This window comes from Cinclus cinclus, chromosome 8, assembly GCF_963662255.1.
Source record: "Cinclus cinclus chromosome 8, bCinCin1.1, whole genome shotgun sequence".
NCBI classification, from domain to species: Eukaryota; Metazoa; Chordata; class Aves; order Passeriformes; family Cinclidae; genus Cinclus; species Cinclus cinclus.
In genome coordinates, this window is record NC_085053.1 from 7,550,024 (window position 1) to 7,564,321 (window position 14,298).

The window sequence follows — 14,298 nt, forward strand, 5'->3', positions numbered from 1 at the left end:
TCCATTGCTTTTTTTATCCTGTTTTTAGCACAAGTTCAGTAACTTCACTTTTATGTCTTGCTGGGATTTTATTTTGCAATCTTGTGGTTGTTGTGCTTGGATGGTTTTGTGCTTCTTGCAGAAGGTCATGCAAATTTTGTTACACTTCTGAATTGCCTCTTTCTCCTAGTTCTCAAACAAAATAATTTTCCTCTTTAATGAAACTTGCCATGTTTTTAAGGGCTTAATGTTTTTAATGGCTTTCTATTCTGGCTTCAGGGATTTATATGCTGCTAAATGCCATTTTAAACTCTAGGTGAACAATTCAACTTGCATTTTTTAGAATATTTGGCTTTGTCCAAGTTATTACCATTTTTTTTGTTTAGGAGAACTGTTACCAACTCATCTCTGAAATAATTTAAATGAAAAAAAAAAGTTTTGTCAAGATGCATTTACATGTGAATACATCCTTTATGTTTATGGGGGTATTTGTTTGTGTATGAAACTTCCTATGGGAAATTTGGTCAGATTATTATATCCTCTGGAAGTCTGTTCCCCATTGGCCTCCATATACTTATAATTCAGTGCACTGGTATTATTTACTACTGATTATTGTCAGTTGCATGGTGGGGTGGAGAAAAAAGCCAAAGCAGGCTGTTTGGTAGCTTTTTCAGCACTGAAGAATAATCTAAAGCAACTTCCATGAAGAATTAATTGTTTCAAGAAAAGCCAAGGCAGTTTGGGAAAGGAACAAAAAATATAAAACTAAACCAACCCTTCCATGAGTGTTTTTATTAGTCCTTACTCAGTTTCCTTCTGTTATTATCTTAAACTTTCAAAACTCATCTATCTGCCAAGTAGTTTTCCTTTTAATACCATTTCCTGTTAAGATTTCCAAGTAGTAAATACCTAAACTGGACAGTGTGAAATAAAAAAAAAGGTAGAGCAAGAAATGAATGGTCAAGTGTAACAGTTCAAATGTACCAAAGCCTGTAGTTCATTGTGGACACTTTTACAATAGGAAGCTCAGGTGCAGGGGTGGTCTGAGTCCTCCTAGCTGCCAAAATGACAAGGTTCTGGTCAGGAACCCTGCAGAAAACATCTGTCCTGAACAGGTTGGGTAGATTTCTTTACTTTTACCACATGTGTGTGGTTCAGGAGGGAACAAGGAAATAACAAATTTTGCATGGCAGGAAAGAAGAACCCAGAAGAGTTTGTGGAGCAGCTCATTGGTGTGAGCTTAATGTAGAAACTTCTGAGCAAAAAGCAGAGATGTGATCAAATCACTTACAGGGGAAAAAAACGATTGTCTGTAATTAGCAGTGGTGAAAGACCCATTTCAGTGTGGTGTGAGTCTGAGGATGTGGTGTTGGGGTTTCTCTTGATGCTGAAATGGGATTGACTGGACTGCAACAATTGTTCCAGCTGAAAGATTCTTTTGTGATGTGGTCATATTCTACCTGCCTAACTCAGTCACACTTCCTGCTAGAGTGTCTTTATCTGCCTTAATTGTCTGGTTACTTATATTTGGTTTAGTCACACAAAGTTAATTTTGTATTTCAGGTTTCTAGGGATATTTAAAAAAATACATAGCTAAGTGTAGGCTAGCACTGGAAATAAAAATGTGGTGCTGGAAAAAAGGTGTTTTAAACAAGAGACTGACTTATGAAAGGTATTTGTACATCACTTATGGAAGTTACATAGCATTAGTAATTAACATCTGGATTTCTTAGGAGAGGACCTAGAGATATTTGTGATCTTCTTTGGCTTCAAATTAACTTCAGAAAATAGCAAAGATCTCATTTACTTCTAGGATATTCTATAGTAAAACTATTAACTTTTAATTTGTGGTTTTCCTGTCATAATTAGGCATTAATGCACTGATAATGTCATTTGCTTAAAACTGAACGATGCACATCACTTGGAGCTCTGTCACAAGTGAACTCATTACTTATGGGTTTTTTAATTTAGTTGCCCTCAAAATGGAGCTGTGGCTCCCAAATATTCAGTGTAGAAGTGAGACTACAAGCAGAAATAGTCATCAATAAAAATGAAATAATTTTTTTTCATTAAACTGTTATTTAAAATAAGTCTAGTAAGAACTTGGAATTACACATGTTTATGGAAAGGTTGCAGTATTGGGACTTTAGGGAAAGAATTCTGAAGGAAAAGAAAGATATTTAAGTTCAAAGGGTAATAATTTGCCGTCTTTATGCCATTGTATCCATATTTATTTAGTAATGATGAATAACACCTATGATAAAGTTGAATCCTACAGATTTCTGCCATTCTGAAAGGTTTCCACGCCTTGCCCTCTGTGACTGTCTGTGGCTGGCTACAAATTGTGGAAGGCAGGAGTGTGTGATGCTTAGAGCAGTGGGGACAGTGATGGATTTGTCTGAAGATTGAAACAAAGCCGAAGACAATGTCTCTAGGCCTTTTTTCTTTGCTTCTCACCTGTTTGCTCTTTCCTCAGAGGTATTGAAATCCTAGGAAGGGTTCACAGTAGTCCTCTTCTAGTTGCAGCAGGATTGTGGCATATTGCCTATGTTCAGTTTTGTATGATACTACAATATTTAAAGTTTAGGCAGCAAAGAGGTGAACTGTTTTTCTTTGAATATTCGTGTGCTTTAATACAGAGTTTTCCCATTAGCTGTCTTATCCTTAGCATAAGAAATTCAAAGCTTGTAGAGCTAAGAGAGTAAATTTAGGAGTTTTAACATGCATTAAGTAAAATGTTGAGTTGCAGCCAAATTTCTCTGCTCCTAGTGATGGATCATTATTTCTGATGCAGTGTATCGGGATGCCTCTCTGGTAGACTAACTTTAAAATTTTCACACCAGATGGGACAGGCTTTGCTGCTAGAATGGTTTAATAGTCAGTGTGAGGGGGTGGTAATTGTGCTGCTCTTGAGGAGCAAACAGTGAGTTCCATGTGCAGTCAGTGGAACTCCTCAGCAGCCCAGTGGCAGGGCTTGGTCACCTTTTGTCCAGCAGGGTCTTGTTCCTGCAGCTTTGGTCAGGCAGGACAGAGAAACCTTTCCTTTGACATTCTTCCAAGTTCTGTGATGCATTAGAATGCTGTTTGCAGTAGGAATTGCACATCCTGGGTATTTCCACATGAAAAGGGGAAGAACATATTGCTTGGCAGTGTACCCATCCTGCCCAACTGCTCAAATGTGTTTGAGGTGGGGAGGTGAACTGCTTGCAGTCACTTTCCTTGGGTGCTGTTTCCTTCCTGTTGCTTTGGTTTCTTTCATGCTGGCAGTTAGTGATGGTATCTTCTCTTCAACTCCATCCTGTGCTGAACTTCCTCTACTTTCACCTTGGTAGTCCTATTCCTTTCCTTTGTTTTACTCACTTGAGTGGTTTTTTTACACTTTATTAATGTGCATCTTTACTATGGGGGATATTTTTTCAAACTGCAGTTCTTCATACCTTCTCGAGAAACATAATTTTAAAATCTTTTTCAGGATTTAAAAATCCTGTCCTCAAATGCCATTTGATGCTTTAGGATCTTATTTTGTGTCCTCTCCTGTATGCCCTAATGTTTGATATTTAAATGCATGTTATTGATAGATATTTTTGGATGCTATACCTTGGTTTTCCCCTATTTTCTTGGATGGCTTTACCTCAGAAGATCTTTTTCACATGCTTGTTTGTTCTGTAATTTCAAAGTGTGCAGTAGTGCTGGGATGGTAGTCTTGAAGATGTAACATTTTTGTGACCCATTGAGTGCATCTCTCAGTATGGATGGCAAAGTCAAGTTTCCCTGTGCTGCTCCAAGATTAGGTCTTAAAGGCTTATTCCAGGAGTGTTCCTGTTGTTCTCAAAGTTTCAACATAGTAGAAGCCAGTTGTTGCTATTGTTACTACTGTCCCCAAAACAAAACAAAAAGCCCCCAAAACCTCCAGCAGTATTCAGTCCTATTTAGTGTAAATCAGTCTTGCTGTGTGATTTCAGCCTGTAGTGGTGAAAAGAATATTCTTGACTGTGTTCAAGTGTTTCCTACCACAAAGTTTGCTGTTGACTTCTTGCTATTGTCATTTTATGTTTTATTTATAACTTTATTGGATTTTCAGACACAGCTGCCATTTCCCAGAAGTTTGGTTTTCAATCAGTCCTAAGGTGCTAAGCCCAGGGAACAGAGGTCTGTGATGTTATTATATTTGAGGTGACTCTGGACCATAACATTTTGTTTCTCTCTTGTGTACATTGCTAGGAAAGTTTCTTTATAAAACATTTCTTATTTTAAGTTATTTTGTTTTAAATTGTGTGATGTCTTTTTACATAGAGAGAGTAGAATTGGTAGCAGGAGATAGAAGGTTCTGAAGTTTTACTGGTCAGACTTAGTTTGACCTGTTAAACTTTTATTTATTGCATTTGCTTTTAGATTTATATGTTTCTTTTTTTTCTTTTTTTCCCTAACAAAGAATGTGTGCAAGAGATGCACATTTGAAAAGAGAATATGTTCTGTCTATATTTTCTGACTTGCTGTGATCAACTAGTTTAAAAACTTTCAGCGCTGTACATTCACTTCTGTGCTGGAAAACACACATAAATTGTTTTTAACTGTGAGAAACTTAAGATGTTGGTGTTCATTACTGGTAAAATTATTACAGAGCTATTCTATATGAACTGGAAATTTAGGTGTAAAACTTTTACTTGTTAGGGTACAGTACTGTAAAGGAGTGCTCAGTAAACTCTCATGTAGAATTTGGTGTCAGGGATTAAATTACTGGGACTGTGAAGTGGGGTAGTGAATCATTTCCAGGCAGTCTGCATAGTGTTGCTATCTGGGGCTTGAAAGAGTATACAGCTGAAAAAAGAAGTGGTTATTCAGTCTTATTCATCCACAGTTCAAATCAAGTCTTTAACTTGAGCTCTTCAGTGTCTGAGACATGCTCATTGTTCTATTTCCCTTGACTTCCTTCTAGAAATTCAGGTTAATTTGAGTAGCTTTCAAGCTTTTATTCTTTTGTTAATGTATCAGAGCTCAAGTTTGTAGCCGGATTGGATGACTTGAGCTGCAGAAGGTGCAGAATCAAAGTGCAGAGTGACCTAGATGGATGTGGAGCAGTGGCTTTAAGCAAACAGAAAGCCCTCTGAACATTGATACTTACATGCAAGGAAATGGAACTGCACCCAAATGCTGATGGAGAATATTATCAGTCCAAAAAGCTTGATGCATATTTTCATTTCCAGGAAGGCTCTCACATTGCTGCGTGGGGATGCTGGAAAGGTAACTTGTGATGAACCACACTGGAAATGTTTATGGTTCTTTTACCAGTCTTTGGGTCATGGAACTGAGAACCTGTGACCATAATACATGCAGTGACTGAAGAAGAAAAACCCACGGTGATGGGTTATCTTTTTGAAACATTAGAGTTGTTTATTCAGTTCTAGTTATTGTGTTTAGTCTCTCAAGATGTAGTTTTAAGGCATCTCTTGATGTTGGTGTTTTTAACAATCCATATATTTCTAAAATTGATTATATTTGGCAAACAAAAGGTTGCAGTACAGTTTTTCATGACAAAATTATTGTTGAGCTTTGCTTGCATTCTGTAGTCCTAGTGTTAGACCTGCGATTGAAGCATTTAATATAGACTGCTCTTTGCCTAAAGGAAATGTGTGTCATAACTTTTTAGTGATTATATTGGAAATTCCCAGTGTATTGAAGACCCTCAAGTAAGTTCTTTAATAGTTCTTCTGTGTCTAGTTCCAAGCTTAAAAACAAGGGTCCAAAGTCTTACCATCATGGTACTTTTATTTATGAAGCTCTTTTTTCTTAAACACCCTTTTATTAGTAGATGATTTATCATTTTAACTGCTTCTATTACTGCCAGTGAAGCTGGGATATTGAAGCTGGAGTTATAAACTAATTCTTGGCCAAGTATTACCATTTCATGTCACTGCTGGTGCATGGCCAGCAGCACAGGTTGGAGCTGCTTTGGGAGGGAGAGGAGGGGGCGTTGCTTTTGTGTTCTTGGAGGGTGTGGCAGAGCATTTGTGCTGATGAGGGCTGAGGACATGCCCGGGGGATTGCAGTCCAACTCTGTTCTTCTCCTCTTTACTATGGCCCGTGGTTCCTCTTGGATTGCAGGTCTGCTTTTGAGCAGCTGTACTGGGGTCAGACCCTGGCCTTGGAGAATGATCTGCAATAAGTGCCTCTGCTTTCTACCCTGGTCCTTGAATATCTTTTACAGCATTTTAACCTGGCTGACACCCTCTGCAATTTTTGAAGTGGGAATGAAGCTGGAACTGTGGAGTCCCTGACGTGGAAACATTTGTTCCTGCTTTGTGCAGGCTGTGCACAGTGAGCGGAGCTGAGGGTGCTGCTGGATGTGCCCAAGTGTATAAACTACTGAGACCTTAAAAAATGGTACAGATGTGCAAGGGGCAGGGCTCTGGCTTCTGGCAATGATTTTGTGTAAAGGAAGTGATTGGCTGACAGGTACAGTATCACATGGTGCATGTGAGAGGATTGAATCAATAAAGCTGTGTTCTGAGAAATGTGTCAGTGCTGTTATTGCCTCAGGGGGGTTTGCTGTGGCCCTCTGGAAGCTGGTGATGCTGAACTCTTGATTCAGCAGTTGCTTGAGAGTCTGAGGCAGGAAATTGGAGAGCTGGTGGGCAGGTTGGGAGGTGGGTTTCTTCTATAGATCCCACCCTACTGCTGACAGCAGAGCATGGGCCCTGCAGTAGCTCTTGTAGAGGCTGCAGGAGCTGCAATAACGTATGTGGGTACCTGCACTGACCATGTAACATGTCCTGTATTTGAATTAGTACAGAAAGCTACTATGCAATTATTTGCTAGTTATCAGAACTCTTTTATTTGCTACCTGAGTAGCTTCTAAATAGTACTGGGACCCCTGTGTAGCTGCTGAGAACATTGATCAGGCAGGAAACTGGAGTTTGCTGGAGGCAACAAGTGGCTCTTCATTGAAGTTATTTACTTCCCTGCTAGAAAGAAGGGTCAAAACAAGGCTGGGAGCAGGAAGCTGATGAGTGCCAGAGCTGTGGTTTGAGGCTCTCATGTCTCATTACATGAACCAGGACAGATTTTATGAGAGACGTGGGAAGACTTTGCAAAAGATGAAACCAGTGGCAGTTGAGCAGAGATTTGTTCCTTGCCAGGTGCCTCTCTCTTCTTTGATTTACTTTCTAATTGTACTGCTAGCTTTGTGGGCTTTATTCCCTTTGCAATGCTGATGGAGACAGGGAATGAACATGGAGAACCAATTACAAAGTCAGGATTTGTGCTGAGAGCAAAGAAGCTGCAGCAGGCCAGACACAACAAAGAATGGTGCTGTGCTGGTCTTGCTGTGGAGTGTCTGTATTCTTTGGAAAGAACATCTAACCAAAGTAGCTGGAAATACTGTGTCGCAGGCATGAGGAACCTATAATAGGTCAGTCTGGAAAGGATTAAGGTTCTTCTGGTGGTGATGTTCTGAGACTCACAAACAACAGTCAGCCGAAGTTAGACACCTCTGATTTGTTTCACTTCAAGTCAGCAAAAGCATCCCTTCAACTTAGGGAGTTCTACAAAGTATTCCACAAGGCTTCTAACACCACCTGAAATGTTAACATGCTCCTTGCCCCACGGCAGTAGTAACAGAGCCAACTATTCTCCATGGAAGTGTTTGTGCAGTCACTTCTTGACTATCCTCAGCTCAAGTTCAGTGGTGTGACCTCTGAACTAAGACTCGAGGCATAGTTACATCTTGGGGTTGAGAGGAAAAGTGGGAAGGCCTATCAATTTATATAGGGAGGCAGTATCAAGTTATATAGAGAGGCTAGGCTACTTTCTTTGGTTTTTTTGTGTTTTTTTTTTTTTTTTTTTTGTTAAAGTAGAAAGGACTAAATTAATTTATGTCTGTACCTGCATTTTACTTTCTCAGAATTATGTCTGTAATGTTAATCTGGCAGAAGGGGAGGGCTGGCCTTGAGAAGTGAAGCTGAAGAGTTGGAACTGAGGTGACAAAAACAAAACCATGGTCAGTGGCACTGGGCATCTTGACTTGGTAGTGGGTGGCAGGTCTGGTGACATTATTGGGGGATGAGGGGGGAAAAGGTGAAACCCCAAACTGTTCAGTAAGTGGATGGCTGTCTCTCTGGTGAGACAAGTATGATAAGTTCCAAAATCTGGTGTATCTTTTTAAAGGTACTGGAGAGTTCTTAAATCTGGGAAACTTTTCTGCCTGGTTTCCTTTGAGTGCCTGATGATCTTCCTCGTCTAAGGAAGAAAGGATGAGCAGCCACAGATGTTTCCCAGAACATGTACATTGCTTTCAAATTTGGGTTTCAGTTTAAGTTAATTTACTCACCATGAGAGCAAGCTTTTGAAAATTCAGTATTTTTCTTGGACTTTTTTTTTGACGCGGGTAGGAGCCATGGTTTGATTCTAACTTATTTCTTCATTTATCATGATTTTGTGCTGGTGTACAAAATGAAGGGGGTGTAAGAAATGATAAAACCATACCAGTTCCAAGTAGCTGTTTCTGCACATCCCTTACCTTTATCTAGTTGACATAGCCCAAAAGTTGCTTAGATGTAGATAAATGCTGGTTTATCTTGGTTTGAGTGGTGATTATCATACCATGTTAGGTAGGGATTGTTTGGGTGGTTGGGTGATGGGATAAGTTGATGGTAGGTACATGAGGCTAGAGAGTTTACAAAAGGAAAAAGGTTTTCTTTTGGAGTCGTGGTGGCACTCACTGTTCAGGTGCTTACTTTGATCTTAAAGCCTGAGAACAGGGGGACAGGGAAGGTGTATTCAAAAGCAAATAGGCTACTGACATCAGGTTTAGTTATTGGGCAGTTGGAGGCTTCTGGCACTTAGCATAAATTCAATCTAATTAAAACTAATTAAAAAACCCACCCCAAGAACGCCCCTTTTTATACCCTTTAGTCTGGCATTTTGTATTTATGCAGGTTCTGTTCTCTCTATCATATGACAATGTTATTCTTCAGTACTCCAGAAGTGAATTAATCAAGGAAGATGGCCATGCTTTTATAGTTGGCATGTGAATCTGTTTCTTAGGTATACTTTTCCATTAATACAAGTTGAATAGGTTGCATTTTAATGTATTTTGGGAATATGAATGGGGCTTCTCAATCTTGTAGTGAGGAGAATTTCTGAGACTGCATGCAAGTTGTAATATATTCTCAGAAAGATTTAGGTTTACAGTCTTTCTCTGAAGTGCTTTCTGTTATTCCATGCAGCAGGAAAAGCTCACTCTGATTAGAGAAAGCAGCAATATCAAACTGACCTCCATTCTAAAGAAAGTGGATTTCCTAGTGACGACCCAGGTTTTGGACTGGGAACAGAACCTAAGCCACCAGCAGCAGCAGCAAGATGTGTTCTTTAACAAAATAACTTGAGGGAGATCTCTACTGTTGTCCATTTAGACGTGACACTGCTGTGTTCACAAGGATTTACAGGAGGCTTCTTTTTCTTTGCAGAAACTGAAGGCTTTAAGATTGACACCATGGGCACTTACCATGGGATGACTCTGAAGTCTGTAACGGTGAGTGGAACATCTTCGCTTAAATATCTTTCATAGACATGGTTGTAAACATATATGCAATATATGTTTAGAGCTAGAGATATCTTGTCTAGGCTCTGGAAGGTCACTTAGAGTAACAATTGGTGCAAGTTCTTCTCTATGAAAAGACAAAATATGTTTTATTTGATCTGCGTGTTCTAGAGGTTTATGCCCCAGGGATTTTGTTTGTCTGAAGTTAAATGTGTGCTGGCAAGGCTTCTTGAGGTGCAGCCTTTTTCTGTTATACTTAACATACCCAGGTTTTTGCTGACCTTGGGTGTGTCTGGAAGGGACATAATTGATCATAATCATAAGTGATAAAACTATATTCAGAAAGCTGCAGTAATAAACCCAGGTTTTGGAGTATTCTCTGTCTTTCACTCTACATTTAATGAAATAATGTTTTTTGGTAGTGGAAGAGGTAGACTTCAGCATTACTGTTAAAGCTTTCTAGCCTGGTGAGATGGATACTTCTGTTGTATGGCTGTACTATGCTATCAGTGGGAATTGAAGCATTCACAGATGAGAAAGACCCTCAGACAAATTCCCTTTTCTTTCTTTGGCCAATGTTTGTCTGTTTTTGTGGAAGTGAGTTGAATGCTCTCAAATAAATGCTGTTTTGACCTGCTGGTAAGTATGATAGATGCCAGAATACTGCTGTAGTGCCCTTATTAAGGTTTTTGCCAGCTGCATACCTGTGTAATGTGATGAATAGACAGCACTAAACACTCTCTTAAACCCATGCACTGCTTCTACTTTGCACTTCTCATTTGAACATAAAATTGGATTTTGAGCAGAAACTTCTTAAAAGCATTCAAAGGTTTTTTGTTTGATAAAAGTCCTTTCCCAAATCTTTCATTCCCAACTCCTCTTAAGATACTTTAAAAGCAAAATGGAAGGGAATATTTAAAGAACAAATCTACTTAACAGTAAATAGTGTATTTTGTAGAGGAATTCAGAAATTGATTGGATGAAGAAAAATGATAACTTGTTATGTCTGAAGATTTGTTCTCAAACTTTGTATGATTTTTGAGCTGCTTTATGAAGAATCAGTGTTCTTATACCAAACCCAGGTTTCTATGGTATATTTTATCTGCTTCAAGGGGTAGGGTTTTGAAATAGGTTAATAAATAGGTTCTGTTTAAATTGCTATGGGGGGAGGAAGAAGAAAAAGGAGAAAAGCAATATTATTGTAAAGCAGAAATATTGAAATGTTTTAATCTTATCAGTGTAAAATCTGTAGAAGTGAAGGGATATACAGTAAGTCTAAAAATTAGATGTGGTTTTTTTTTTAAGGTAAAAAATAAGTAAGGCTTTTTGTTCAAGGAGTCCTACCACATGTATTGAGCATATTGCCTAGGGTTTTGAGGTTTTTAAACTGTCCTTGTTTTTTTCCATTTAGGAAGAAAATATAATAGATATTAAATTACAAGTAAACCTGTTTTTAACACAAAGCACAATTTTTTGAAATAACTATTTAAGAGTGCATGACTGCACATAAAGCATCATCTGGTGTCATGAGAAGTATTAAAACTCCATCTGTTATTCAGCTTTTGTCTAAGAAAGAACTGGTGAGGAATTTTTGGAGCCTTATTTTCCAGACTGTTAAAAAGGTGCCCTCAATATTTAGCTCATTCATAAATTGCAGTGACATCCTGGCTTTGTGTTTCAGATGGGGGAGAAATAAGTCTGTTAATTATGTTCATCTGTTTTTGTCTAAACTTTGTCATAGTGATGGACCACACAGTTCTACCCCTTCATATCAGATGGTATTTCTGTGGAGAATAGTCAATCTCCTGCCACTTAGCAAGTTTCATATTTTGCCTTTACTCAAGGTTTTTTGTGGTTTGTTTATATTTTTTTATGCTAGACAAAATTAGGGAGGAAATGGGAAAGTAATTGATTTCTGTAGGTGTTTAATGGGAAAGTACATTATACTCATTGGCTAAATCATAGGAATGTGGGGGATAGCATTGGAATTCATTCCACCTGCATGATCTCCTCTGCTGTCCTCATAGTACTGGTATAACCCCTGTAGGAACTCATCACACATTTCAAAGGAATGAGGAGTGCTTGGTAGTTTTTGTTTAGAGGCTCTCTTTAGACTTCAGACCTCTGATTTCCTCATGGATGCTCTTGTTTGGAAGCTTCTTTTTTTTTATGCCACTGATCTCCTTGTCATGATGGCTCCTCCATTTTTTCTGTGATGTTTGCATCCATTAATGTATTTCTGGAGTGTGGTCAGATTCCCTTAAAACTTACTGCTCGTACCTGCAGTGTAAAGTGATCCACTGTTTGGAGTTGCCCACCTGCTTCTCATACAACATTTGTAAAACTTTGTTTTGTTTTGTATTGTATTGTATTCCCTACACTCACACTCTGCCTTTCTGTAATTCTCCGTAATTATTTTTATGAAATGTGCACTTACGTTTTGTGTTTGTTCTTGCTGAAATGTGAGCTGTCCTAGATGCTTGTTCTTTTTAACAGCAAAACAAAAACTTCTTCATTTTGACTGCTTTCTTTTCATCAGTGATGTTGGAAACTTTCTTTGCATTCAGAATTTGTGCCAGAGCAGATGGTGAATGGTGGGCTTTTTCTGAAGTAATGTCAGCTAAAATAACTTGTACTGCTGGCAGTTCTTCCCTGTAACAGGGTTTTTTGCTTGACTAGAACACTATCTCTTAGGAAGAACTGACTTATTTATTGAATTTTTATTGTGAAGGCATGATCTCATTATTTGGGACCTGGAATTGTTTATAGCAAAGCATTTTCCTCAGAAAGATTTTTTAAAAAATGTTTTATTTTCCTTTTTCTTAATTTTTTAAATTTTTTTTTATTTAATACTTGTGGCACCTTCTGTTTGCCTTGATTGATGATGCTTTGTAAAATTAGTCAGTAAGCTAGTGGTGGTAGCTCTTACTATCAGGTTCCCCAGCAGTAAATGTAGCAAACTGTTCAACTTGACTTTTCATAACCTGCAGGTTTCCCTACAGGCTTCACTTCCAAGCATAATCCTCTGTATAGCAGAACAACTTCTGTTTTTTATCTAGGAAAGTTTGGTGTTTGAGGTTAATCAATCTTTGGAAGGGAAGTATGTTTGTATTCCTGTACCACACAGGGTGTGAGGTAATGCTGAGAGAGAATCTTAAGTTGATATTCTGAACATTCTTTGTTACTTGTGTAAATTTGATATATTTGGGGCTTTAGCCTCCTGCTTTTCTAAAGGATTATGTTAACATAGAAGCCAATGTCATCTGGTGGAAGCCTAGAAGGTGGGTCTCACCTTTTACATACAGTGAAATTGAATTTTGGACTATGTATTTCTGTAACTAGGATATGTGAAGCATTTACCTGTTAGTGTAGCTCAAGATACAAAGATCAGAACAGAGCCGTTATCTGCACCTAGGGCAGGATAGGAGGAATTTGCTTGTTCTGTGAGCACCTGACAAAGTGATAAAGCTGGCTGTGGGCAGTTTCCAAGCTAAACTCTTCCAAGCTGAGGGCATGCTTTGTATTGACTGTGTGCACTTGCAAATAATAGATGTTTATCCATTACAGTAATAGTCATGGTGATGGTGGTTTTACTCATCTTTGTGCTTTTATCCTTGAGTTCTCATAGCTTCAATATGAAAGAAAGGAATAGCATGAAAGGCTGTGGAGTTCTGTAGGGTGATTTCCTCTGAGTTCTGAGTGCCCTGGCTGGACAGGAGCTGTGGTTCAGGGTGCTGGAAACTTGTGTTCAAGTGAACAAGAATTGCATAGTACTGCAGTAGGCCTTTGCAGAAATCATTTTTTTGTCTTTCCTAGTTGCTGGAAAACTCTCCTGTTTTCAGCTTGGGATTTCTTTTAGCATTCAGGGCTGCTGAAGCTTGGGCGCTTCCTTTGTCTTTAGTTTTTGCTGCTAGTAATGGAATTTGTCATTGATCATCTGCACTCATAAGCAGCCAGAGCTACTGTTGGCATTTCTTTCTCTTCCAGTTCAGTAAACAGGCAGGTGCAAGAGCTGTTGTAGTATTGAGCTGATGGCCTTCTGGAGCTACACCTGGATGATCAGTATAGTTTGGGAGGACTTCACTGGAGGCACTTCATTTATAACAAAACTTAAATGCAAGTTTCTGTGGTGTAGTCAAACTTTGCAAGTAAGAAATTCTATGGAAATTTTCAGTGCTTCTGACTTGAGTGATATTTTTCCTCCAAACTGACAAAAGTAACAACCCTCTTATCGTTGTACGCTTCCAGGCTTTGCAACAATATCTGGGTAAAAGTGCCCTGAGTAAGCATATGAGAATATCAATAATTAAAGTAAATGCATTACATTTCACTTAAAACAAATGCATTTCATAACTGGAACAGAAACCAAGTAATTAAAAAGGAGTCCTTATGTAAACCACAGTACAAGCAAGTCTAATTTCAGAAGAATTGAAAACTGGTTCAACACCTCTAAGGTCAACAGCATTTTTTGGTCAGTATCAGATTTAGGGAATTAATTAATCAAAGGATGTTACTGTTACTGCCCTCAAAACCTTTTGAGTTGGGTATAATCTCTTTAATTTTTTTTAAACTGAGAGGTTGTTTAACAACCTCTGGTGTATTTTCAAAGGAATAGTGTGTAGTATAAACAAACGGAATTACTGAATTATGGCACTTTACAGACTGAGCCATTGGAGAGGAAGCAGTTGGGGCAGAAACAACATGGTGTGTGCATGTATTTTATATAAAAGATTGAAGAAAATTAATATGCTTCTGTGTGAGTAGGTGAATCCACAGGATCC

At 38.5% G+C, this 14,298-nt stretch overlaps 1 protein-coding gene across 2 annotated transcripts in view; it reads left to right on the plus strand.

The window, feature by feature from the left end:
* The window catches only part of CDC73 (cell division cycle 73), a 102,492-nt gene that overhangs the window by 22,377 nt on the left and 65,817 nt on the right, over positions 1-14,298 (plus strand). For both annotated transcript variants that reach the window (XM_062497280.1, XM_062497281.1), the window contains exon 10: positions 9,444-9,508. In XM_062497280.1, coding sequence (XP_062353264.1) covers positions 9,444-9,508 — 65 coding nt within the window. The remainder of the gene's footprint in view (positions 1-9,443; positions 9,509-14,298) is intronic.